Source organism: Coenobita brevimanus, chromosome 45, assembly GCF_032717465.1.
Source record: "Coenobita brevimanus isolate Jiangsu-jjx chromosome 45, ASM3271746v2, whole genome shotgun sequence".
Lineage (NCBI taxonomy): Eukaryota > Metazoa > Arthropoda > Malacostraca > Decapoda > Coenobitidae > Coenobita > Coenobita brevimanus.
The window spans coordinates 32,506,152-32,532,362 of NC_136998.1; the positions used below are offsets into that span (position 1 = coordinate 32,506,152).

General features: G+C 41.1%; 1 protein-coding gene across 1 annotated transcript in view; it reads right to left on the minus strand.

The window, feature by feature from the left end:
* Window positions 1-26,211, minus strand: part of CARPA (Carbonic anhydrase-related protein A) — a 556,097-nt gene that overhangs the window by 285,057 nt on the left and 244,829 nt on the right. Inside the window, exon 3 of the mRNA XM_080271217.1 lies at window positions 20,927-21,063. Within this exon, the coding sequence (XP_080127343.1) occupies window positions 20,927-21,063 (137 nt within the window). The remainder of the gene's footprint in view (window positions 1-20,926; window positions 21,064-26,211) is intronic.

Genomic DNA, 26,211 nt, shown 5'->3' on the forward strand with positions numbered 1-26,211 from the left:
TGATGATGATGATGATGAGGAGGAGGAGGAGGAGGAGGAGGAGTAGGAGGAGGGAAGAAGTTGTATACGATTTACCCTACGTGGATGATGATGATGATGATGACTATGATGATGATGATGATGATGATGAGGAGGAGGAGGAGGAGGAGGAGGAGGAGGGGGAAAAGAATGAGGAGGAAGAGAGAGAGAAAAAAAAAAGGGATCAGAGAAGAGACAAGAAAGTTAAAAGTAAATGCAAAGAAAATATTGGAAAGACGAGACGAGAAGTTAGTGACGAGAGAGAGGGAAAGAGGAAAGAGAGAGAGAGAGAGAGAGAGAGAGAGAGAGAGAATTTGAGATGTGGAAGAACGAAGACAGAAATAAGAGTAAGGTGAAAGAGAATGTATTAAAGACAGAGAAGCTGACATGAGGAAAGTTTGTGTGTGTGTGTGTGTGTGTGTGTGTGTGTGTGTGTGTGTGTGTGTGTGTGTGTGTGTGTGTGTGTGTGTGTGTGTGTGTGTGTGTGTGTGTGTGTGTGTGTGTGTGTGTGTGTGTGTGTGTGAGAGAGAGAGAGAGAGAGAGAGAGAGAGAGAGAGAGAGAGAGAAAGAGAGAATGAATGAATGAACAAAAAGAAAACAGGAAAGAGAAATGAGTAACCTAGAAAATGAGAAAGAAAAAGAGGAATAAACTGGGAAAGAGAGAGAATCGCGAAAGATCAAAGAACAGAATGAAAAACGTGACAAGGGTAAAGAAAGATAAAAAGAATGACAGAATCGGAGAGAAGGATAAAAAAAGAGAAGGCACAGATCGAGGAGAGGGAAGAGGAGGAGGGAAGAGAAGGAAGAGGGAGGAGAAGGAAGGCAGAAGGAGTAGGAGGGAGGGAAGAGAGTGACAACAGGGAGTAAAACTGGTGTACGAAATGAAGGAGAGGAAAATAACTGAGGAAACTTGATCCATTAACTATCCTTCCTTTTTTCTACATCTAACGTGCTGACGATAAAAGTTCTCTAAGATAAAGAAAATCGTTTGGAGTTTGGAAAAATAATGTAAACAAATATTTCATCACAGCAAAAGAGTGAAGGAAAGTAAAAGGTAAACAAGAAGACAACAAGGGAGAGAAGAAACTACAAAAAAGAACTGACAATGCAAACAAATAATAATAATAATAAAATAAAATCCAGCTATGACAATGTACATAAACAAACGACAAAATCAGAGAATTAAATGACAAAATTAAATGTGAAGAAATTTATAGAACGGCAATTAAAAAAAAAAAAAAATAAGACAAATCAACAGTAGAAAAAAAAGTCTACTCTTACAGAAGAATCAGAAAATACAAAACACATCCCAAACGAGAAAAAACAAACAAACGGAAAACTCAAAACAAAACTAAACACGCCTACTTTACCAAAACACACACACACACACACACACACACACACACACACACACACACACACACACACACACACACACACACACACACACAACACAAAAGAAAATAGAAACAAAACCTAATGAGAAAAATAAAAAATAAACAAAAAACAAGGAAAAATAAACACCAACCAAAAAGGGAAAAAAGATAAGATTAAATACTTAAAATAAAAAAAGGAAAAAATAAACACTAACCATAAAATAAAGAAAAAATACACACACGCACACACACACACACACACACACACACACACACAAACCCATCCACCATAATAGTAAAAATAGGATCCAACCCTCCAAGCCTCTTACCATCAAACACAAAAGGGATCCCGGCCACTAATTCCCTCCCTCACACGGATTCGAACCCACGGCCAGTGAGTGAACAGCGAGACTAAGGGATAAAAAATGCACCAAAAATATAAATATGTAAATAAATATAAACATATGAAAAAATAAACTACAAAATACTCAGGGACAGCTTACCTCCGTCAATGCCATTGCCATCAAAACGGATTCAGATCCAGATCCGTGGAGATAAGATCCAGATCCGGATCCGGATCCGCCCCAAAATTTAATCACTTCTTTCTTGGCCAATGGCCCACCGTTCCACAGAATTTCATTGGAATTCACTGAAAACTTTTGGAGGTATACCACCTGAAGCATGACATCTGACTTATGACTTCTAATCCCATCTGGCCTCTGACCTCTAACCTCACCTGCTCCCTAAACCCACCTGACTTATGACCTCTAACCTCACCTGCTCCCTCAACCCACCTGATCTATGACCTCTAACCTCACCTGCTCCCTAAACCCACCTGACCTATGACCTCTAACCTCACCTGCTCCCTAAACCCACCTGACCTATGACCTCTAACCTCACCTGCTCCCTAAACCCACCTGACCTATGACCTCTAACCTCACCTGCTCCCTAAACCCACTTGACCTGTGACCTATGACCCCACCTGACCTCTTGACACACCCTCACAGTCCGCGGTTCAGAAGGGTGTGAAATCCTCCTTGGTCGTTGCGGCAAATCTTACTCCAAAAATAAAACTTGAAAAGGGAAAAAGCTGGTATCCTTGCAATATTTTTACAGATCCGCTATGTAGGTGCGTGGCAGAAAGGGACTGACGGGAGTGGGAGTGGGTGTGGGAGTGGGATCTGAGGTTTTGGTGGAGTGAGTGGGTGGGTGACAGAGAGAGAGAGAGAGAGAGAGAGAGAGAGAGAGAGAGAGAGAGAGAGAGTGTGTGTGTGTGTGTGTGTGTGTGTGTGTGTGTGTGTGTGTGTGTGTGTGTGTGTGTGTGTGTGTGTGTGTGTGTGTGTGTGTGTGTGTGTGTGTGTGTGTGTGTGTGTGTGTGTGAACATTCTCCAGGTCACCCCCTACGGCAAATGGACTGACACAGGACGACGACGACGACTGATGATGATGATGATGATGATGACGGTAAGAAAAATAAAGTGGCAAACGACCAAGTTACCTATTAGCTTATAAATGGTGCACGAGGTTAATGAAAATCTAATTACTCTTTTGTCAGGTGACCCAATTTTTACTCTACCTGTGTTTATACTGATTTGCTAATGTCAGGTTGTCATTATCTTCTTATATCGAACTATTCCAGGCATTATTGTGTGTTCTTTATTCACGTTCACTTTTACTCTCTATTTGGATCTGATTTACGTCTGATTTTCACTCATTCACTCCTCACTCTTCGATCTCTCATTCACTCCGCACTCTTCACTCTCTTACTCACGCCCCACTCTTCACTCTCTCACTCACTCCCCACTCTTCACTCACTCACTCCTCACTTACTTTCATTTTGCATCTTCATTTATAATTCTCATGCTCGTTTCTCCTATTCACCTTCCTTAGTCTTTCTTTTTATTTTCACAGTTTCTCAAGTAGCATTTTCATCTCACTGACTCTCGCCTTCGTCCTACTCTCTCTTCTAATCTCACTCTGAGTTCATGCTACCTTCTCACTCACACTTCAACCTCAATCTTTCAACCTCTTATCTTTATTCTAACTCTTACTCCATCCTCTCTTTCTCTTGTACATCCTTCTTCACCCCTCCATTCTTACTCTTCCTTCCATCCTTGGTTTTTAGTTTCACTCTTCCTTCCATCCTAAGTTTCACTACGTCCTCAATCTCCTTTCGTAATCACACTTTTCTCCATCCTTCTTCTTTCCTCCATCCTTCCTCTTCTCTCTACCCCTCCTTTTCCTTTCCTCCCTCTTTTTCCTCATCCATCCTCTCCTCTCCTCTCATCTCCTCTTACCTCCAACCTAACACTTCTCTCCTTCCCTCCCCCTAACATTCCACTTCTCTCTTCCCTCCACCCTCCCTCTTTCCCTTCCCTAATCCTTCCTCTCCCTTCCTCTCACTCACTCAATCCCAAATCAGCATCTGACCAATTTTTCCAAACTATTTCCATCTCTTTAATAATCTCTCTCCTCCCTCCCTCATCTCCTCATCCTACTCCCTCTTATAAACCTCCTTATCTCTTTTTTGTTAACCACCCCTTCTCCTCCTCCTCTTCTTATACTTCATCTCATCCTACCCAACCCCCTTTCCTCTTACTTCTTCTCTTCTTTCTCTTTCCCTTTGATCCCAAAGCATCCAAGCCAAGGAAAAAGCACCAAACACACACACACACACACACACACACACACACACACACACACACACACACACACACACACACACACACACACACACACACATTCCTCTTCCTCTCGCCCACCTCCCTCCTCGTGGCCATGAAGAAGTTAATCCCGTCTAAGAACAAAAACAGCAAATCCTACCGAAGAAAAACTAAAGAACACACACACACACACACACACACACACACACACACACACACACACACACACACACATTCCTCCCTTTCTCCTTTGTCCTCTTCTCTTCCTCCCTCCCACTCCTCTGAATCGAAAGTATATAATGTACAGTTTGAGACAGGAGCTCACCTACAATTCCGCTGCGTCTACTTCACACTTAGGGCATGTTCGTCACTTTCCTCCCTGACGAATTAAATACGAGAGATCATCTATAGTAGGAAAACAAGAGTAGAATCGCTTTGGAACCTGCGGCGAAGCTCTTGTTTCAAACAGTTTGCCGTAAAAAATAACCTTAACATAGTGACCCACTACCTAGAACTGTACATTAGCTAGACACCTAGTGCCAACATCAAAGAAGAATGGAGTAAGGAACTCTATACAAGTTCCGTTGGAGATTTCTAACTGGTGATCTCTAAACTGGAGATCCTCTTGAGTGATCCTATAACAGATCCTTTTGAGTGATCCCATACCAGGAGATCCTTGCAGTCATCACCTAAGTGCTTGGCAAGGCCCCACTTCAAGTGCATAAGTGACAACAAATTTGGATTCTCCACGTCAAGTAACCTAATAAGGGATCACTTTTATGTACCAATAGGCTGAAATTAAGCACTTTTACTAAAGTTGTCGCTAGATGTCGCCACTTCAGGTGTCAACTGATGGCAGATTTGGGTTCTCCATGTCAAATTATCTTATATGGTGCCACATTTATGTCTCCAAAGGCCTCCTTTTAATAAATCCACCAGAAGCTGAAGAAGAACGCTGACAACTCACTGACCTGCTGGCAATCGCCGCAGATAAAAATACCCAGCCACTCCCTGCTTTGGAATATTGGTCAGAAGGGTTCGAATATAAGATAAACTTCTGTCTGTAAGTGTAGCCCAAGAAGGAATAAAAATGAATCAGTTCTTACAATTAGAAAAGTTATGAGGGGTAAAAACAATAAGAGAATACTCTCTCTCTCTCTCTCTCTCTCTCTCTCTCTCTCTCTCTCTCTCTCACACACACACACACACACACACACACACACACACACACACACACACACACATATACACACACACACACTACTCCTTCTCCTTCACTGAACAGAAAACATCCAAATCCCCAATACAAAAAAAAAGAATGAATCGATCCCAATACACACACACACACACACACACACACACACACACACACACACACACACACACACACACACTCGCACACGTAGGATCGCCTGAGTCCTTTGGCGTAAAATGGGATAATCCGGCGTTTCCTATTTTTACGGCGCTGTCGGAGGCGAACGCGTCAGTGAGAGGGAAGCGATGCGGAACAGTGTAAAACCTCTCATTACTGGTTGGGTACGGCACTTACACACACAGATACGTACACATACACAAGCACACTCATCCAAACGTACACATACACACACGTACACATACACACACTTATGCTTAAACACACAACCATAAAGCATACAGTACATACATGCATTTACACCACAAGAGTGAAAAGGCAGTTATCCATGCATCTCAAATAGCTCGATACACCAAAAATACACAATCACTTATATATAAGCCAAACACAAACACACACACACACACACACACACACACACACACACACACACACACACACACACACACCACAAACCTACTAAACCACCTATACAAACATAAAACACACAAACACCGAGAAACACAAACGTATACCACAAACAAACCCTCTCAAACACACGCACATCCATCCATCAATCCATCCATACACCAGCACATTCATATATGCACAAACTTTCACGCTTGTATGCATGCATGCGTGAATACAGGAATTGAGAAATGCATATTCAAGTGCCCTTGTGCATAACATTTACACACACACACACACACACACACACACACACACACACACACACACACACACACACACACACACACACGTGCACGAATACAAACATTAATGCACACAAACTCGTTCGCTCTTGCACAAAGCGAAAGAGCATTTTCAAAAGCCTATCACACGGAGATAGAAACATATACATTTCATATTGTCTGCCTGTCTTCCGTGCGCGCGCGCAAACACACACACACACACACACACACACACACACACACACACACACACGGAACGGGGAGGGCTTCGTTTGCTATGCCATTCAGTGATTCATTTAGTGTTCCGTACATTGACTCCCTTAATGATTCGACCACCGACAATTGGCCTGGATTGTCTGTGGGTTCATTCAATGGTTCGCTTTGCTGCTTCATTTAGGGTCGTAATTGCAGCTTCATCGTTGAGTTCTTTTCAGTCTTACAATAAAAATGGTTCGCCAAACGATTCGACTGATGGTTCGCTCCCTGCTTCGTTTTCCAGGCCATTAGCTCGTCTCAGCAATTAACATTGTGATTTTTTACAGGATGCTGGTTGTGTAAAAATAATAGTGGTTTCACATACTGTTAACTTTTTGGATGATTAAATTGCTTACTTATTTGTGGTTCTTTTAATTAATGATAGTCATTTATCACATCATTCAGTAGTTCGGTCGGGGTACACAATTTTTAGAATACCATTTCATTTTTCATGTCGACTGTGGGATGTCCTCACTGATATTCAGGCATATTTCACGTGAATTGTAAATGCTTCACCGAAACTCGAGGTATTTCAAATTAAGACGAAATATTCGAACGAAATTATCAGCTGAGCATCTATTAATTGGCTGTGGTCAACTGACCATGAAAATGGCCACAGTATTGATAACAAAAAAAATTCCTCTAATTATTAGGTTCTTGTCACAGATTTTTCCGTGTTTTAAAAAGGGATGATGAAATTAATATAAAAACTTTTCCTGGATTAACATTTCGCAATAATATGATCAGCTAGGTGAAATAAGCTGATACCTCCTGGTTAAGTAAACAATATCACATTTTTCACTCCACAAAGCACCGTAATCCTGCATACGAGTATATTTTACGTGACACCATGACTAACAAATGCTCACCGTTCCCATGCACTATCTTGTCAAGTTATGACATAACCAAAAACTGTTAAAAAAAAAAAAAAAAAAAAAAATCGAAATAAACTGACCGGGACGCTGATACATGGAGTGCGTCCTCTGCAGTTTCGTCTAATCGATCCCTGAGGGTGTCTAGCACATCTTTCTTAGCGACATAACTTGCTTCTTGAATCTTGATACCCTCTTGTGTCTTCTATATATCTTCTAATAATGACAGTCTGTACAACACTCACAGACGGCAATATCGGCGTTTCGTATGCATAAACAAACATGAAAGGGATGCTAGAAAGCTTGCTAAACGAACGCGTATACAGTCCTAATGTTGGGATGTTGAGGAAGCGTCCCAGTATAATCTGCTTTACCCATTTACGTTTCAAGTATGCACTGACATATTATTTAGGTAAACCATGTATATTTTCACGGGGAATAAATGGCATAAAAAACAATACTGAGGTGTAACATAAGAAATTAATCGCTAGAGAGGAGGCGCTTGAAAACGTTCTCACACCGATATGACGTCACGGTTTCTCCCGTTTTATGGTGAACGTGTTATGTAGAAAAAAAAAAAGGCGGGGAAGTAACAATAGTCGGTTTGTTTATACCTAACAGAACTTCAGCCTCAACTTGTATACAAATTTGTGGCTCCATGAAACTGGATGTCTCATGAGGTACGAATTAGTCTCCTTGGTAACTAGTCAAATCGTCCCTCCAATATGACTACACCTCCCACCAACTGACCTGAAAGGGGTTGATATGGTCTACCTCTGTTAAATCTCTCATAAGCTGAATTAAAACGCCCGGAAGTAAGAATAATAACACAAAATTACATCGACCGATTGAAAGAGTTAAAACAGGTTATTCACTAGTACATGAAGACGGAGACATTCATTCACCAAGATCACACAGATTATTCACTAAGTTACTACAGACAGTCAGTTCATCAACCTCCCAAATGATTCACTCACCAATTCACTGACCTGCCAACAGACTAATTCCTCAGCTTTTCAGTCGATTAATTCACCAGCTTCCAAGACGGTTCATTTCCCGATCCAATAACCTGCCACGAGATTCATTCCCCTGCTTTTCAGACGATTAATTCACCAACTTCTCAGACGGTTCATTCCCCGACCCAGTAACCTGGCTGCTAAGCGTCTCATCCGGCAATTCCTGGGGCGTATTCAATTCCTTCCCCCAGCATTCTCATCACTGGCTTCACATCATCCCCGTCCCGTCTTCAATTTGCCTGCTTCCACCCCTCCCTCCCCCAGCTCACCCTTCTCCCCCCATCAGTCTTTACACCCCCCCCTCTCTCCTGTCCACGCCCTCCCTCCTCCCTCTTTCTCCTCTCGTCTCTCCCTCTCTCCCACCTGCCCTCCCTTCCATTCCCTTCCCTTTTCCTCACCCCATCCCTTTGCCTTCTACTCACCAAGTCCTCTTTCACACAGCCGCCTCTCCTAACCCCTCCATCCCCCACTTTCCCCTACAAACCCTGTCTCCTCCTGTCACCTCTCCCATCTGCCAACTCTCGCCTCTTCCCCCCATCTACCCCCATATCTTCTGCCCCTCCATCTTTTTTCCTCTGATGTCCCCTCCCTACATCCCCCTACTCTCTTTTTCTCTCCTGCTTCCATCTCACCCAGTGTCACCCAGTCCTCCCTCCCATTTCAGTCCCTATCTCTCACGTCTTCTCTCTCCACGCCTTTTCCCTCCTGCTCTTTCCCGCACTCATTCTCTCCCCTCTTCCTACACCCCAGTCCCTCTATGCTTCTATCCTCCTCCTCCTTTCCCCCCTCGTCCTCTGCCTCTAACTTCCTCTGCCCTCTACTTCTCGCGTCTTTTCTCTCCATAGCTCCTCTTCCTGCTCCTTGCCTCACTCTTACTCTTCCCTCTTTCTACATTCTTTTTCCCTCTGATTCTACCCAACTCCCTTCCCCTACGTCCTCTCCTCCACCAGCCCTGACTCCCTCACCTCCCCCATCATCCCTCACTCCCTCACCTCACCCTTCCCTCCCCCACTCATCCACCTCCCTTCATGCCTCATTCTGATCAGCTCACATCACATCTATTTTCCTCTATTTTTACCAACACGAAATCAAATCAGGACACGGATCTCATCAGGGAGGCATTCAATTTCCTTCCACAAGTCAAAAGTTTATTCCATATGAGAAATTTTGAGCGTCGCGTGAGGAATTTTCAAAACTTTAGAAAGGGAAAGGAAAAGCAGGAGTAAAGGAAAGAAAGGAGAGAGGATGGACTGGATAGCAGGGAGGGACTATACGAAGGAAAGGAAAGGAAAAGATGGGGTGGAAGGAAGACAATGAGTAGAGGGAATGGAAGGATGGAAGAATAACGGGAATGAGAAGGGAATGAGTTGAGTGAGAAAGAAAAGGAAGATTGGAGGGAAGGGGAGAGGGAGAGACGTAGGAATGAGGTAAGCGTAGAATGAGGCTTGGAGGGAGGAGGATGGAAGGGTTAGAGGAAAGGAACATGAAGATTTTTGAGAGCACTTCCATTTAGGCACTGTCACTTATCAATTTGCTGAAGAAGAAAAGAAAAAAAAAATGTTTACTTTTCCCCATGCCAAACATCTACACCATGAAGACAGTTTGTAAATATAATCAAAATTACCAAAGATATCTTGTAAACATAATCTAAATTTTCAAAGACAGCTTGTAAATATATTCTAAATTTTTAAAGAAAGCTTGTAAAAATAATCTAAATTCTCAAAGACCGCTTGTAAATATAATTATAAATTCTCAGAGACAGCTTGTATATATAATCTAAATTCTAAAGGCCAGCTCGTAAATATAAAGTAAATTTTCAAAGATGGCTTGTAAAAATAATCTTAATTCTCAAAGACAGCTTATAAACAAAATCTTAAATTCTCAGAGACAGCTTGTAAATATAATCTAAATTCTCAAAGACAGCTTGTATATATAATCTAAATTCTCAAAGACAGCTAGTACATATAATAAAGACAGCTTGTAAATAAGTTCTCAAATTCTCTCTAGTTAGATCTACAAACACCTTCTTTATTCTTCCACGTATTTTCACAATTAAAAATATATTCCATTGTAACAGCCAGTGTATGATTTTTTTTTTTTTTTGGTTAGTTACATACACCTGCTTAAAACAATCATTTTAATACTCTCAGTATGGATACAGTATAGAAATCGTAATATGAAGTTACTTTTATTTATATCGTAATCTGAAGCCCTTTATATATATATATATATATATATATATATATATATATATATATATATATATATATATATATATATATATATATATATATCGTTGAATTACACCTATATACTACAAACTGTACTTAGTAGTAGCAATAGTAGTAGTAGTAGTAGTTATTGTTGTTGCTGTAGCCTCAGGTTCATCAAGGCGTGAACCCGGTGGACTGCAGGTTGAAGATTCCCTTACCCCTCAGCCCACAACGCTGCTTTCGCGGGACAGGGAGGGAAGTGAGGGGAATTTATACAACCGGGGAGCTCCACGGCCCGGTTATATCGATGCCACCACGTGAAGGCGTCCATCAATAACACCAGAAATTGTGTTTATAGCGAAAATACAACAGTTTCGTCCCGACCTTGACTAAAATTGTTTCATCTTCGCAAAAAAAAAACGATATTTCATTATTGCATAGTATCCACCCATCTGAGTAATTTCTGACGCTGCGAAACAAGACACAGATTTTTTATATTTTCTTTTGCATCTTTTTTTTTTTGTGGAAAACTGTTTCATCTTCGCAAAAAGAAAAAAAAAAAAAATCATTATTTGCCTAATATTCACCCATCTGAGTAGTTTTGGCGCTGCGAAACAAGGCATGGATTTTTTTTTTTTTTACATCATTCTTTTGCAACTTTTTTGGAGGGCTAAGAAAAATTTTATATTCGCTCAGTTCTCTATTCCTCACTTCATTTCTGGATGTCGTTTTAATCAGAAGTTATTCCATATCTTTTCTCTTTCCACCTGATCTCTCTCTCTCTCTCTCTCTCTCTTTCTCAAACACCATCCTTCCTACTCCGGCTTTTAATTCCCTATCTCCACATCTCCTCTCATTCCTTCCACGCATCTCACTGCCCCTTCCCATCATCGTGTTTCTTTTCTATTCCTGTTTTAGCACATTTCTACATTTCCTAGTTCTTCCCTTTCCCATTCCGTCGTTTCTCTCCTCTTCCTTATTCCTATTTCTCCGTTCCTGACCCGTTTTTATTTTCCTAACTTTGCATATATTAGTAGGTTTACTTCTTAGTTATACGATTTTCCAAACTGTTTACCAATATCCGGGTACTTTTAACAGTCTTCCCTTCATCTTAATTTTCTTCTCCTCTTTTCACCTCTTTATCTCTCGTTCACCTACAGTTAAATCTTAGTATTCTTTTCTTTTCTTTCAATTTCTTTTCTTCTTTCATGCTTATTCCACTCCTTTCCTTAGTCGAATTTCAAATCTTCCTTTCCTCCTGACTTCCCTTCAGTCCCTCCGCATTAATTAATATCCTTCCCTTTCATTTACACCTTCCTTTCCTCCCCTTCGTTTTTCGTCTCTTCTTCCCCCATTCACTTTGATTCTCTCTCTCTCTCTCTCTCTCTCTCTCAGAAAAAAAGCTTATTGCTTCAATTTAAACCATCATCATCATCAGAGAGAGAGAGAGAGAGAGAGAGAGAGAGAGAGAGAGATCCAAATACCATCTGAATACCAACAATAATGGCCCAAGTCTTCATGAAAAACACACATAAAGAGCCGAATACCCAAGAAAATTCCAAACAAAACAATTACAACACCACCAAGACAGCAACGGGGAAGAAGACAACGAAAACAGCAAAAACAAACAGGGAAACATAAAAGACAGAAATTGTAACCACGGGGAGGAATAAGAGATGGCAAAATTTGATAATAAAAAGAGAATAACATTGACAGGCTTTGCGAAACAGCGTCATAAAGGATGCTGGGAGGAGGAGGATGACAGACGACTGATGCTTGAAAAATAATGACAGGAATAAAACAATATCGTACATAAAAATCTCGCATAAAAAAATAATAACTTGAAATTACAATATGCTAAAGAAAAAAAAAAAAAAAGCACAAGAAAATTATGAACAAAAATGCACAATAACACAAGGAGAAAAAAAAAACGAAAAAAAAAAAAGCACAAGAAAATTATGAACAAAAATGCACAATAACACAAGGAGAAAACAAAACCAAACATAACTTTCAACTGCAAAATAAAAAATAAAACATTAAAAACAGATGTGGAAATCATCAAATGGAAATATAAATACTTGGAGCAAGGATTATGATTGTGAAACATAATGCTGTTCGCTGAGCAGGAAATTCTAAAATGAAAGACAAACACATTGATCAGAAGAAGAAAATTTAAATCATATTTGCAACGAAATATACCTCCACTAATTAACCTGGAGAATAAAACTGAAAATATATTACAAACAATTATCACCTAAGAACATCGCCACTGCAAGAAATAAATAATAATAATAATAATAATAATAATAATAATAATAAAGCTCATTATTACACAGCATCCACATCAAACACCCTACATTTCTGGACAATAATTAACCAATCAACTTTATAACCGAACAGTTTTGAAAATCGTAAATGATATTACGAAAAAAGCCTGTTGGATTCCAAAGGTCGCATCAATGTTTCGAAAGCTATTGTTCACTGCAAATTTATTATAATGAACTGAACGCGTATTTTGGGTCAAGATTGTACATGAAGCAAAAGCGAAAAGCATATATATATATACATATATATATATATATATATATATATATATATATATATATATATATATATATATATATATATATATATATATATATATCTGTCCAACTTTTATGGTTTCTCTGTGCCTGTTTCTGAGTCTTAGCCACTTCAGAAGTTAATGATGATGATGATGAATGGAGGACATGTGAAGGTAGACAGCCATAGAGGATGACTGTTGGGCCTAAGGGAACGGGTTAAAGAGTCTACGGTATGCTCAATGTAAAATAATAATAATAATAATAATAATAAAATAAAACAAAGTATACCATAAGAAAAATGAGAAGAAATATTTTAAAGACAAATAATAAAGGGTCCTTTAATTGAAAAAATAGAGAGAGAGAGAGAGAGAGAGAGAGAGAGAGGGGGGGGGGTCTTTAACTTAACTCCTTTACTAGACAGGTCTGCTATATGTGAAATGAAATGTCCATCGGTGGCAAGAAGTTACAATAAATCCTTCCAATGTTGAGTAAAATCGTCCTCTCCTACTGAGTAAAATCGTCCTCTCCTATCTCGAGTAAAATCGTCCTCTCCTATGCTGAGTAAAACCTGCTCCCAATAACAAGAATGAAAAGAAACAGCCATATCGTACTGAAACGAATAAACTCTCTCTCTCTCTCTCTCTCTCTCTCTCTCTCTCTCTCTCTCTCTCTCTCCGTAACTTCCTAAATATGGCCATGAGACCTGTTGGAAGCTGTCATACTAAAGATGAACACCTGTAGGATTTTTTTTTTCTTTTTTGAGCCCTGGCGTCTGAATAAATGGATGTAATAAAAAAAGAGGAAACAGCAGATCATAAGAATGAATATCCAGGGTGAAGTTAGATTCAGACCAATAGAGATGAGGAAGGGTAGTGCACACATCCTTTACACTACACATAGGTACACACACACACACACACACACACACTAATGCATGCAAATAAATGAACAATTACAAAGAACATAAAAATGAAAACATGACAGCACATCACACGTGAAGGAAATAAAGATGAGGATGAGCGTTATGCATTAATACATTATTATCATCAATCATCATCATTCAGACTTTTTTTAGCCAATTAATAATGCTAAAATTAACACTACTCATTGAGAGAAAGCAACACAGTAAAAAGATAAAGATATACAATAAAAAGGAAAACCATGGAAACAGCTAGTCATAGAGAGAAACAATGAAAATAAGATGCAGAAAAGGATTGTCTTAAAAAATCGAGACAATGAGTTAAGAACACACAAGAACAAATTAAGAAAAAACTAACTATTCAACAGCAACTGCAAACTGAAAGAAAACCACAAGAACAAGCAACACATGAAAAAAATTGTGAGCCATAACAAGAACACGAAGCAGATATATATATATAAAAAAAAAAAATACCAGAATGTAAGATATATTAAATTCAGCGCAAATAACTTACCAAAAACAAATCTAACAATATAAGCGAGAAACCCAGCGAACAAAGCCTCATAAGATCGAACGAACGACGAGGAGCGGGAGGGCGGAAAAGTTGCCAGGCGCCGATATAATATGAAATCCCAAACGACCGAATCAGCAGGGAAACTACGCCAATAAAACAGGGGAAGTAATCAAACTGGTCGCCATGTTTACGGGGATACCTGGAAAAATTCTCGCCATTTACTTTCTGGAACGCCAGCGACGAAAATGGAAAAGTTTCGCACACAAGATTCCAGATGTGATTTTTTCTTTCTCTTAAGTAGAGGTGTTTTTTTTTTTTTTTTAAAGCCTATTTTTCATGCTTGTTTATGGACCAGACGTCGTATTGTTTTTTTTTTGTGAGATATGTGTATGATTGCATCCTTAACTGGAAAAGTATCGAGAGTCATTAGCTATTCCACTTCGTTTTTCACGAAGTGGAATCTTAGGTTAGGTCACGTCCGTCCGTCCGTAAGTCCGTGCGTCCGTTCCACGCTGTATCTCAGAAACCATTTATTGCACTTTTCTCACAGTTTGTATGACTGTAGGACCATATAGGAGGTTGATGCCCGTCTTTTCGAAATTTTGAAAAATCCAAGATGGCCTACTTTTGACCAATTTTCTATTTCTGATTCTGAAATTTTCAATCCTTTATATCTCATTTACTTTAAGTAGACAGGTTTACCGGTTGTATCGAAGTGGAATATAGTCTGAGAGAGGCTTAATATGGTGTACTGGGCGATGTATAAATGTGTATATTACTCAATCATATATCTAATTTTCACTCTTAAATTGTGTGTGTGTGTGTGTGTGTGTGTGTGTGTGTGTGTGTGTGTGTGTGTGTGTGTGTGTAATATCATTTTTTTCCCTTTGTTTAGACCTTTCATATAAAACCGGATATTGCATTTTGGAAAATACGTTACAGTTTTATTTTTACTTGACGGGAAAACGGAGTCGTATGTTGATATATATTTTTTCTCTTTAAGCAGCGTGTGAGGGGAGTTATTGCCTTTATACTTTTACGAGTGTTTATGGATCACGCTTGTCAAAGATATGTACGATTTTTTTTTTTACTCTGCAAGAAACAAGCGTCATTCATTGATATGCTATTTAGGATTACACTGAGAATATGTATTTGATTTCTATTTCTTACTGTACAAGTGTAGCGTTTTCTTTGTTCTTGCGACACTCTTTCCTGTTGAGGGAAGACTTCTAGCACTAAAGAGATTAATGAATTTACAAATGAATATTTTAACCCCATTACTAAAAGAAGTTTCCATTAAAATGAGAACATTCGTCAGGGGATAACAAGCCAATTTTAATAGTCGTACTTAACAAATTAATGTTGATGTTTTTGTAACTTTTCACTACGAGATGTCTTTAAGTAAATTTTTCAGGTGGTAGTTACAACGCAATTAAAATGGAAAATATAAATAAACAGATAAATAATAAGTGATGCAGGTTATTGCAAAATATTTCTCTTTCACGACGAGGTCTTTCTATATTGCATAATGTCTGTAAATAGCAAACAGAAGTACAAAGCTAGAGTTTCATTATTATTATTATTATTATTATTATTATTATTACTTTAGCGAGAATATCCACCGATGATTGAGACCATAATTCACCATCCTTATACATACATTTTTTCAACTATGGAGGGGAAAAGGGAGTCTAGAAAGCAAGGGAACAGAAGGCACGATGGAGGGAGAACTACCAAAAGCATGCCCAGTGAAATGGGCCACACACCCACTCACTCACCACCCAAGCCCCCGGAATCCTGGTTCAGCCTCACAAGCCCGACCATAATGCACATAATCTTTGGCATTTTCTCTTGCACATACGTTTCATACTCACTGTCTGAGAGTTAATATATCAAGTATCAAGTAAAAGAGAGAGAGAGAGAGAGAGAGAGAGAGAGAGAGAAAGCGGGGGTGCCAATCGCTCTCAGGTTCTCTTCCATATAAAACTCACCCAACCAACTCGATCCTCTGTAATTAACGCTAAAAAATCAATAATAACAAATGGAACAGCAATTATAGGTTGGCAAGTTACATAAGAGCTAAAAAACATACTTAAGGTGGGATCTGGCTGATAATGTCTCTCTCTCTCTCTCTCTCTCTCTCTCTCTCTCTCTCTCTCTCTCTCTCTCTCTCTCTCTCTCTCCGTTCCAAGAAAAGATAATCAAACCTGGCTGTAATGAAAATGACTTTCTGTTTCGGCTTCACTGCAATTATAATCAAAGGGATGGAATCTTCTGTGATCAAGATAACCACGAGAGAGAGAGAGAGAGAGAGAGAGAGAGAGAGAGAGAGAGAGAGAGAGAGAGAGAGAGAGATGGGGGTAACAGACAGACAAATAAATTCAGACAGACCTTGAATACCTTACTAGTTTTACCCATAACCAACACTGGCTGCATGGACGACACCTCAGCTGAGTTAAAAATGACAGTACTAGATCATCGCGGCAGTCTTGTCAGGTTAGGAAGCTTTTTGGCATCTCTTCCTTAGTGATCTATTTTTTATATAATTCCATAAAGAAGAGAGACGAAATAAAAGAGAAGTGGATGAGAAGAAAAGAGGGAGGAGACGAGGGGAGGGCAGCAAAATGACTGGTGGGAGGAAGAGGAAAATAAGGAGGAAAGAAAAGAAGCACTAAGGAGCGACAAGGGGGGTGGAAGACTGGAGAAAAGTGTCGAGGGGAGAGAAATGAAGGGACGAAAGGAGGAGAACAGACGGAGAGGGGCAGAGATGATATAAATGGAGGAAAAAGCAAAAGCCATGAAGAGGAGGAGAGGGAATGATGTGAATAGAGGTGAAGCGTGCTCGGCATCCCTATCCATCCATCTATTCTTCAGGTCGGGTTGGTGCGGATAACTGGTCTTTCCTCACCATTTATTCCCACCCACCGCCCTGACTCCGTGAAAGGTAGGCGGCTCGCTCACCTCACCTGGTCTTGATTACAGGTGTGAGTTACGTAAAGTTACACTGAGGATACATAGATCACACAGACTTGGCGGGTCCAGTGAAGAGGTCGAATCTTAACTATGGGAGTTATGTTATACCCTTGTCAAATGAGAGAGAGAGAGAGAGAGAGAGAGAGAGAGAGAGAGAGAGAGAGAGAGAGAGAGAGAGAGAGAGAGAGAGAGAAAATAAAAGAGGATAATACAAAAACAATTTACGGCGGAGGAAAGATCAATATGAGAAAAAATAAATAAATATAAAAAGGGCAGCCTAAGCATTCGCCATCACTAAGTAAATAAATCAGTAACCTTTGCTAATATAAAATGGCTGCAATTTACTTCGCCAAAATCTAATTAGTTCAAGCCACATATCGCGTGACACTGGCCACAAAGTTTGGATACAATATGCACAACTGATTTTGAGATATTTTGTTCACACACACACACACACACACACACACACACACACACACACACACACAGACGCAGGCAACTATATTATCGCTTGCTAGTGGGGCGATAATGAGCAATGAAGGGGAAGAAGAGAAAGAAGGAAAAATACATGACAGCAAGAAGAGGAGAATGGCGGAGATAAGGGGTGATCAGGTAAGAGGAAGAGGAGAGTGAGATAAGATGAGGCCAGACGAAGGAAGGGAGACGAAGAGAAATGCTAGGTGGAGGAGGAATGAACAGAACGAGGATGATAAGGAGAGGAGACAAAGTAAAGAACGAGTAATAAAGATGAAGATTAGGGTAAGAAGAGGAGTAATGAAGAGGATCGGAAGAACTGAGGAAGACAATGGCAGAAGGATGGGAAAAGGGAAGAAGGAAAATGAAAACGAGGAAAAAGAATAATATGATAACGAGGAAAAGAGGAGAAATAAAGGGAAGAAGACGGAGGCAGACTCAAGGAAAGAGCAAAGGAAGAGAAAGGCGAGTTGGAGGAGGAGGAGGAGGACACAGAAGGAGAGGAAGAGGAGGCGGAGGGGGAGGGGGAGGAGGAGGAGGGGGAGGAGGAGGAGGAGGGGGAAGATAAGAGGTGATCTGACGCAGTTCTGGTTCATGTCTCGTGAATACCAGGTCAACTTGCAAGCCGTGTAACTCTCTCTCTCTCTCTCTCTCTCTCTCTGAGAGAGAGAGAGAGAGAGAGAAGCGACATTCAGGCAAGACAAATGAGCAACAGGGAGACAGACAAACAGGCAGACAGCCCAGGTAATGCGTATCCAGATGTGACAGGAGAGAGACAGGGAGAGAAAGAGAGAGCGCGAGACCGGGAAATAGATACGAGACAGATAGACAGAGTGAACACAAATACATATCGATGAAGGGGGGGGGGAAGGAGGTAAACTGCGCTCCACTAGAAAATCACGTGACAGTATCTTGCGTTGCGAAGAAGGCTCAGTCGGCTGGTGTGGGCGTGGATGTGGCATTTAGAGGAGATGAATAAATGATGCAGGGTAGATACTAATAACACTGAGCCGCCCCCACAACACACGAAAGATTAGCGTTATATATGGACCACCCTGTATAACGTGCATGGCTACTAATCGTACTGAATTTCTCTTTTTTCTTTTCTTCATTTTCTCTTAATATCTAACATTTGTTCTACGCTATACGGAAGGTTTTCTACAACTTTTGGACACCCTGTGCTCTGCAGTCTAGTGTTCATATATTTGTAGCTACAGTAATAATAATAATAATAATAATCATAATAATAATAATAAGAAGAAGAAGAAGGAGAAGAAGATATGAAGAAGAAAAGATGAAAAAGAAGAAGAGGCCAAGTGTCAAAGTTCATGGAAAGAGAGGCAAGACAGGTGACAGGAACTGGTTCAGAATTATCGCCCACTGCACTGCAATACGGTTCACTGAAATCCCCGTCGTAAATAGTAAAGAGTGTTGAATGCAGATTGGCAAGAAATAAACAGGGCAGTAAATGTACCCAATCCCCACCTGCCATTTCCTTAGCTGAAGATTCGGGATGATTGGCTTTTAAATCTAAGTTGTGTATCTTTACTTCTCATGCCCGAAAATGTCTTATTTTTTATCCCTGCAACTACAGTCATTTTATTTTAAGCTGGTCCAGATTTTTTTTCTTTTGGGAGCTTATTTCATGAAGCCTAGTGGCATTAGGAAATACTGTGGCCCAACATCCTTTTTCATAGTTTCTTCATGGTAAACATCAGGGTATCTCGTTAAACTCTTGCTACAACTCAGGAATCATTACGAAGAGGTGGTAGTATTAGGTCAACTTAGAGCAGAAAGGGTATAACTTATTTATTTCACCATACGAATGAGCTCTAGTGGTAAAGGGATTCATGATGGCTAAATCTACCTCCTCACAAAATTGTTTCCTACACAGAATATACCCGTTTGGTGATATAAGACGTCATACTATGAAAAGGTTAACATATTTCAATCAGCACTAGGAGAAGAATGACCATGATACTGGTTTCAACATTTTAAAAAAGCCTTCTGTGATATGTCAAAGGAAATGGAAACAAAGCATACTCACTGCTGTTACATTTATCCATCAATTTTAAAGTCATTTACCTAGTCTGATTGCACTACTACAGCTGTTTCTTAATATATCATATATAAATTTTTTCATTAAAAAAAATTAAGCCGATTAGACTGAATCTGAAATCAAGCCAAATACAAACGTCTGAGAAAACTAATGATCCCCATGATCATGATAATGGGGTTAATGGTGATAAGGATGATGGCTACGATAAGTGATATGGGTGATGGTAACGATAATAAAAGCAGTAAAAATTCTTCCACCTTGAAAACAGTGATGGCATATTTTTGTACCACCAATGAACTCTAATCCCGTCTTCTTTAAGAAAAGTGTAAGTCACACAGTAAAATAATCACGTACTGAAACAACTGCCAATCACAACTGAAAGACAGGGGAAGCAATTTACAATGGGTTACCGATCAGGAAAAAAAAAAAAAACATCTGGATGGAAATTCTTAAACACTTACTTCAACGATTAAGTTAAGCCTTTGATAATAAATATATATAAACCAAAGTGCAAAGCAAACAGAAAAAAGGCAAGTGTTGAAAGAAATAAGCTTTTGTCTTGAGTTTGTAATACTTTCAGTATAATAACATAAAGCAGTGTAAGAACAATTGTGCTTAAAGTGGTCGAGAGGAGGTTAGTAAAAAAAAAAAAAAATAGAAATATGTCAAAATTACATATAAGATGAAAAAAATGGACCTGTTTATAAGTTCTGAAAATTTCCTTGCATAGTATGTATCAACAATACATACCTACGATACAGTATACTAGTATGAACTTTCTATATCTTGCTTACTTCATCCAACCTCTCTCTCTCTCTCTCTCTCTCTCTCTCTCTCTCTCTCTCTCTCGTAACTTACCATGTGTCTTCCAGTGTGAAAATACTGTATAAGTTTACCAATACTGCCGTATCATTTCACGGAACAAAACTACTCTCTCTCTCTCTCTCTCTCTCTCTCTCTCTCTTACCCTGTGCTTATCGATGTGCAGGTGCCTGAGGTGGGGATCATAAACAAGCTTGTCTGGCTCTATGTTGATCGGGGACTGTCTTCTGCCTTTATCGCACATGTTCCAGTTGGGGTTGAGTAGCCCCCAAAATTCAGGACCTGTGGGGAAAGAGAGAGAGTGGGGTTAGAGGGGCTACTGGGGAATTAAAGCGGGATTAGTTGGAGGATTAAAGTGGGATTAGTTTGGAGGATTAAAGTGGGATTAGTTGGAGGATTAAAGTGGGATTAGTTGGAGGACTGAAGTGGGATTAGTTGGAGGACTGAAGTGGGATTAGTTGAAGGATTTAAAAGGGATTAGTTGGAGGATTAAAGTGGGATTAATTGAAGGATTAAAATGGGATTAGTTGAAGGAGTAAAGTGGGATTTGTTTGGGAATTAAAGGGGAGTTAGCTGGGGAATGAACTGGAGTTTGTTGGAGAAAGTGGGTTAGTTTGAGAATTAGAATGGGGTTAGCTGGGGTGAAGGGTGGGGAGAGACTGGAGGACAAGGGAGGGCGATTGTGGGAGAGATTAGAGGACAAGATAGGGTGATTTTGAGAGAGACTGGAGGAGTTGGGAGGGTTATTTTGGAAGAGACTGAGAGAAAAGGATGGGTGATTTTGGGAGAGACTGGGGAGAAGGGAGGGTGATCTGGGGAGAGACTGGGGAGAAGGGTGGGGGATTTGGGGAGAAACTGGAGGAGAAGAGAAGGCGATTTGGGGAGATATAGGGATGTGAGAGCTAAACAGATCCCAGATTCCGGGACCAGTTTGAAATGACAGTGATTTGGATATGTGGCGACCTGTCGGGTAGGAAGAAAGAAGAGGTGAGGGTGAGGGGCTGAGAGAAAGGGTGAGGGTGAGAGGGAGGTGAAAGTGAGACAGAGGGAAGTAAGAGTTAGGCAGACCTCGCAAATGGGGACTGTTGGGAAAGAGCGAGGGGAGTTAGAGGAGTTGTTGGGGAAGAGAGTGGGGTTAGTGGGAGAAGTTAGTGTGGGAAAGGGGGACAGTAAGTGGTAAGGAAGACTGGGGAGAAAGGAAGAGAAGGAAAAAGGGGAACTGGAAGAGAAAGGAGGGAGCTGGGAGGAGAGATGGGGAAGAGAGAGTAGGTTCAGTAGGGAGCTTATGGGTTGGGGGAGAGGCTTTTGAGGAGGAAGGGAAATGGGGAGGTGTACTGGGAAGGCAAGGGGAGCGAAATCTGGGCTGTGAGAGAGGCGGAGGGGGATACTAGAAGAAGGATGGAAGGTCATGGTTGAGAAGATGTCAGAGTTGCGGATTAATGGGGACGGTATGGATGTTGTGAGGAAAATAATAGAATTGTTGGGTGGTTGTGCTGATGGATGTGTTGTTGGGGACGCAGGAAAAATGGAGGAGGAACGCTGGAGATAGAGGAGATGAGACAGTGAAGGCTGACAGGGGAAGCGAGGGTGAAGCTGGAAGACAGATAAAAGGTTAAGACTGATAAATGGAAGTGAGTTGAGAGTCCACAGTGTTGGAATGCGAATGTTGCCAGCGAAGGGAGAAATGAGGAGATGAGCGGAAGTGTGCTGGGGAGGTTATGGATGGAGAAGAGTGGAGAAGACTGTACGAGAAGGGAAAAGATGGTTGATGAGGAAATGGAAGAGACAGGGCGTTGGGGTTAAAAAATTCTTATTCCTATTCCTCCATACAGTTCCTGTCTCCCTCTTTTCTCTCCTTCAGTACCTCATTGTCCTCCTTTCTTTTTCTCCTCCCTTTTCCCTCCCTTCCGTTTCCCTCTTTTCTCTCTCTTCCTTCCTTCTACCCCTTTCTTCCATCTATATCTCCCGTCCTCACTTTTCCACCATCATCCTGCTTTCTTCCGTCTCCTTCCCTCCCTCATTTCTAGCTGTCTGCCTTCCCTCCTTTCTCTCCCCTTCCCTCCCTTCTCTCTCGCCAGTCTAACCTTCCTTCTTCTCTCCTTCCTTCCCCTCCCTTCCACATTTCTATCTTTGTACCCTTTCTCCTCTCTCCCCCTTTCCTTCTATTCTCTCTTCCCTCTCTAACCCTTCTTCCTGCCTCTCCATCCTCCCTAAATCTCCCCTTCCCTCCCTCATTACCATCTCTCCTTTCTCTCCCCTTCCCTTTCTTTCCCCTCCTCTCAAACCCATCTTCTTCCCTCCTTCCCATCCTTCCAAACCAACCCCTCATCCCTCTCCACCTCCTCACACCCTCTCCATCCCACCCACTCCACTTCAACACCTTCATTCCAACTTCTCCCAGACAGTGCGGCCATTAAACTGTCCGTGGCTATAATAATGACTTCTCCCTTGATTACATAGTACTTAATGACAGGTAAAGGCTATTAATGTGAACCTGGATTACACTGGAGTACATGTAATAGTTAAGTACTCTCCAGTGGTTAGTAATGGAGCTTTCTACTAAATGCGTTTGGACCTAACTTTAATTAAGGAATAAATGATGGTTAAATGATCTTTTTTAATGCATGGACTCTGCTAACTGCATCAAGGTATGTCATTAATCAAAAGGTGAATGATAATTTTGCATAAATCCTTGCTCATGTATGTATGCATGCATTGTATGTACGTATATAGTATTTATGTATATAGGTATGTATATATGAATGTCTGTCTGTATATCTGTGTGTACGTATGTATGTATGTAGGCTATGAATGTATGTATGAGGTATGTATGTATGAGGTATGTATGTATGATGTACGTATATATATGTATGGATGTATGTACGTATGAATGTACTGAAGTGGCCGGTCTGTACATGCCTGACACGGGCTGGCAGCTCTTGAACGTCCAAGCCACATTTTACAGTCTTGAAATGGCACTAAATCCACTGGGTCAAGGAACACCACTTTCAGTCACTGGGGAAGTAATCCGCCCCATCCAGTGCTTCACACATTTGCAGAGGTATGGATGGCTTTAGAATGCAGGGTGGAAAAATATATGGAAACCTGACCTGCTGGAATGTCCGTGTTTGTATGTCAGTATATTTCACTGAAGGAAAACTGGGAATAGGAAAACTTGAGAACACATGGAAGGACATACTACTGTACTCTCTTCAATACCTGCCCTTGGGTGGGATCGAACGCGGGTCAGTACGATTGGGAGATGCACACGTTACCAACCCAACCACCACAGGCTCCATTTAATTACTGTACCGTTATTACAGGACTAGCCACTTACTGAACACAACCCTAACATTCATTAGAGTGTAATTGATAGATAAATATTCACCAAGTTATTAACTGACGCCCCTAATTGAACACCAGGCTAAAATTTAATTAAGTAATATATAGAACTGTGTGATAATTCAATAGCGTTTAACTTGCTAATTTAACTTGATATTTATTGTACATGGATTTAATATTAACTAAGGATTTCTGAAGATGAGTCGAATTTTCAAGCTCACTCATCTCACTCCCAGCCTACTCATCCCTCTCCTAACTCACTCACATCCCACTCATCCCTCTCCCAGCCTACTCATGCCAGTCACTACCCAGCGCACTCCCACTCCACTCACAGCTCACTCCCTCTCTGCTCAAATCTCATTCCCACTCGTCAAATCCCACTCCCACCCCACTCACGTCCCTCTCGCAGCCATCAGCAAGTACGGGGCAACAAAAAGAACCAGTAATTACCATAGTTGACCCACTCCGGCAACTTGACCGGCAGAGGCTATTGGTTTTGTCCATCCCATTAACCCCACCCCACCTCCCTCCACCCCATCTCCCTCCACCCCCCTCCCTCCACCCCACCTCTCTCTCTCTCCACTCCACCCCTTTCCACCTATCCCAACCCCACACCATCCTTCCCATTCTCACCCCATCCCTTCCCACTCTACCCAACCCACCCTACCACATTCCATTCCACCACACCTCATCCTATCCAGTCCCACCCCTCTCCATCCCATCCCCACCCCACCCAAACCCACCTAACAGAACCCACTTTACTACACCATTCCTCCTACTCCACTCCATCCCACTCCAGTTCACCTTACTCCATCCCTCTCCATCCCACTCCACCCCTCTCTTCCCCACTCCTCTGTACCCCGCCTCCACCCCATTCCACCCCATTCAAACTCACACAACTACAGCACTAATTCCATCACTCTGTCGGTACTGAGAGAGAGAGAGAGAGAGAGAGAGAGAGAGAGAGAGAGAGAGCAAACAACGGACCCATTGATCCATATGGGTCTGTTAGGTACATTATAGAACATGACTGACATTTTCTATTAGAGCAAAATAGAAAAAAAATAATCATAAGGTGCCATTGATTCGTCAACAACTTCAAGGATCACCAAATTAACTTTACATAAACACTAATCCTCTTCAGTACGATAAGGTGTTGGAGAGGGGCGCCTTCACGTGGTGGCACCGATATATCTGAGCGACTCCACTACCCGGTTATACAAACGTCCCTCAGTTCCCTTCCTATCCCCCAAAAGAGGCTGGGGGACTGCAGGAGGAAAACCAGCCTGTAGTCCACTAGGTTCACATTCAGTTGAGCTCGGTGTTGCTACTACTACTACTACTACTATTATTACTACTGTTATCAACCCCTTCAGTGCAGTACGAGAGGACATTCTTTGGCTTAATAAATCGTCTGGAGGTAGCAAGAAACCACTAAATAAAATGACATAGAGGGTAAGTGAAAAAAGGAGAGGAAAGGAAATGGAAAAAGAAATGGATAAATCAACAACAATGACGAATGGAGAAGCAAGACGATGGAGTGTGAGGAAGAGATAAAGACAGGAGGGAAAGAGGAAAGGAGGGAAATAGGAAAGAAGGAGTTGGAATGAGAGAATGAGATGGAGGGAAGAAGAAATTGAAACAATGTGAGAATATAAGGAAGAGAGGGAGAGGGAAAAGGAAGAATGGGGGGGAGAGGGAGAGGGAAGAGGAAGAGAGGGAGAGGGAAGAGGAAGAATGGGGGAGAGAGGAAGGGCTGGGCTAAACAACAAGAGACAACGACTGAGAGGACGAGGAAAGAATGGAGAATATGTGTGTGTGTGTGTGTGTGTGTGTGTGTGTGTGTGTGTGTGTGTGTGTGTGTGTGTGTGTGTGTGTGTGTGTGTGTGTGTGTGTGTGTGTGTGTGTGTGTGTGTGTGTGTGTGTGTGTGTGTGTGTGTGTGTGTGTGTGTGTGTGTGTGTGTGTGAGAGAGAGAGAGAGAGAGAGAGAGAGAGAGATGTAATACGAACATCAACAAAGCCAGAACAGAGGCACACAGGCATCAATAGACTCGGCCTCATCACATTCCTCGACTCTCTCTCTCTCTC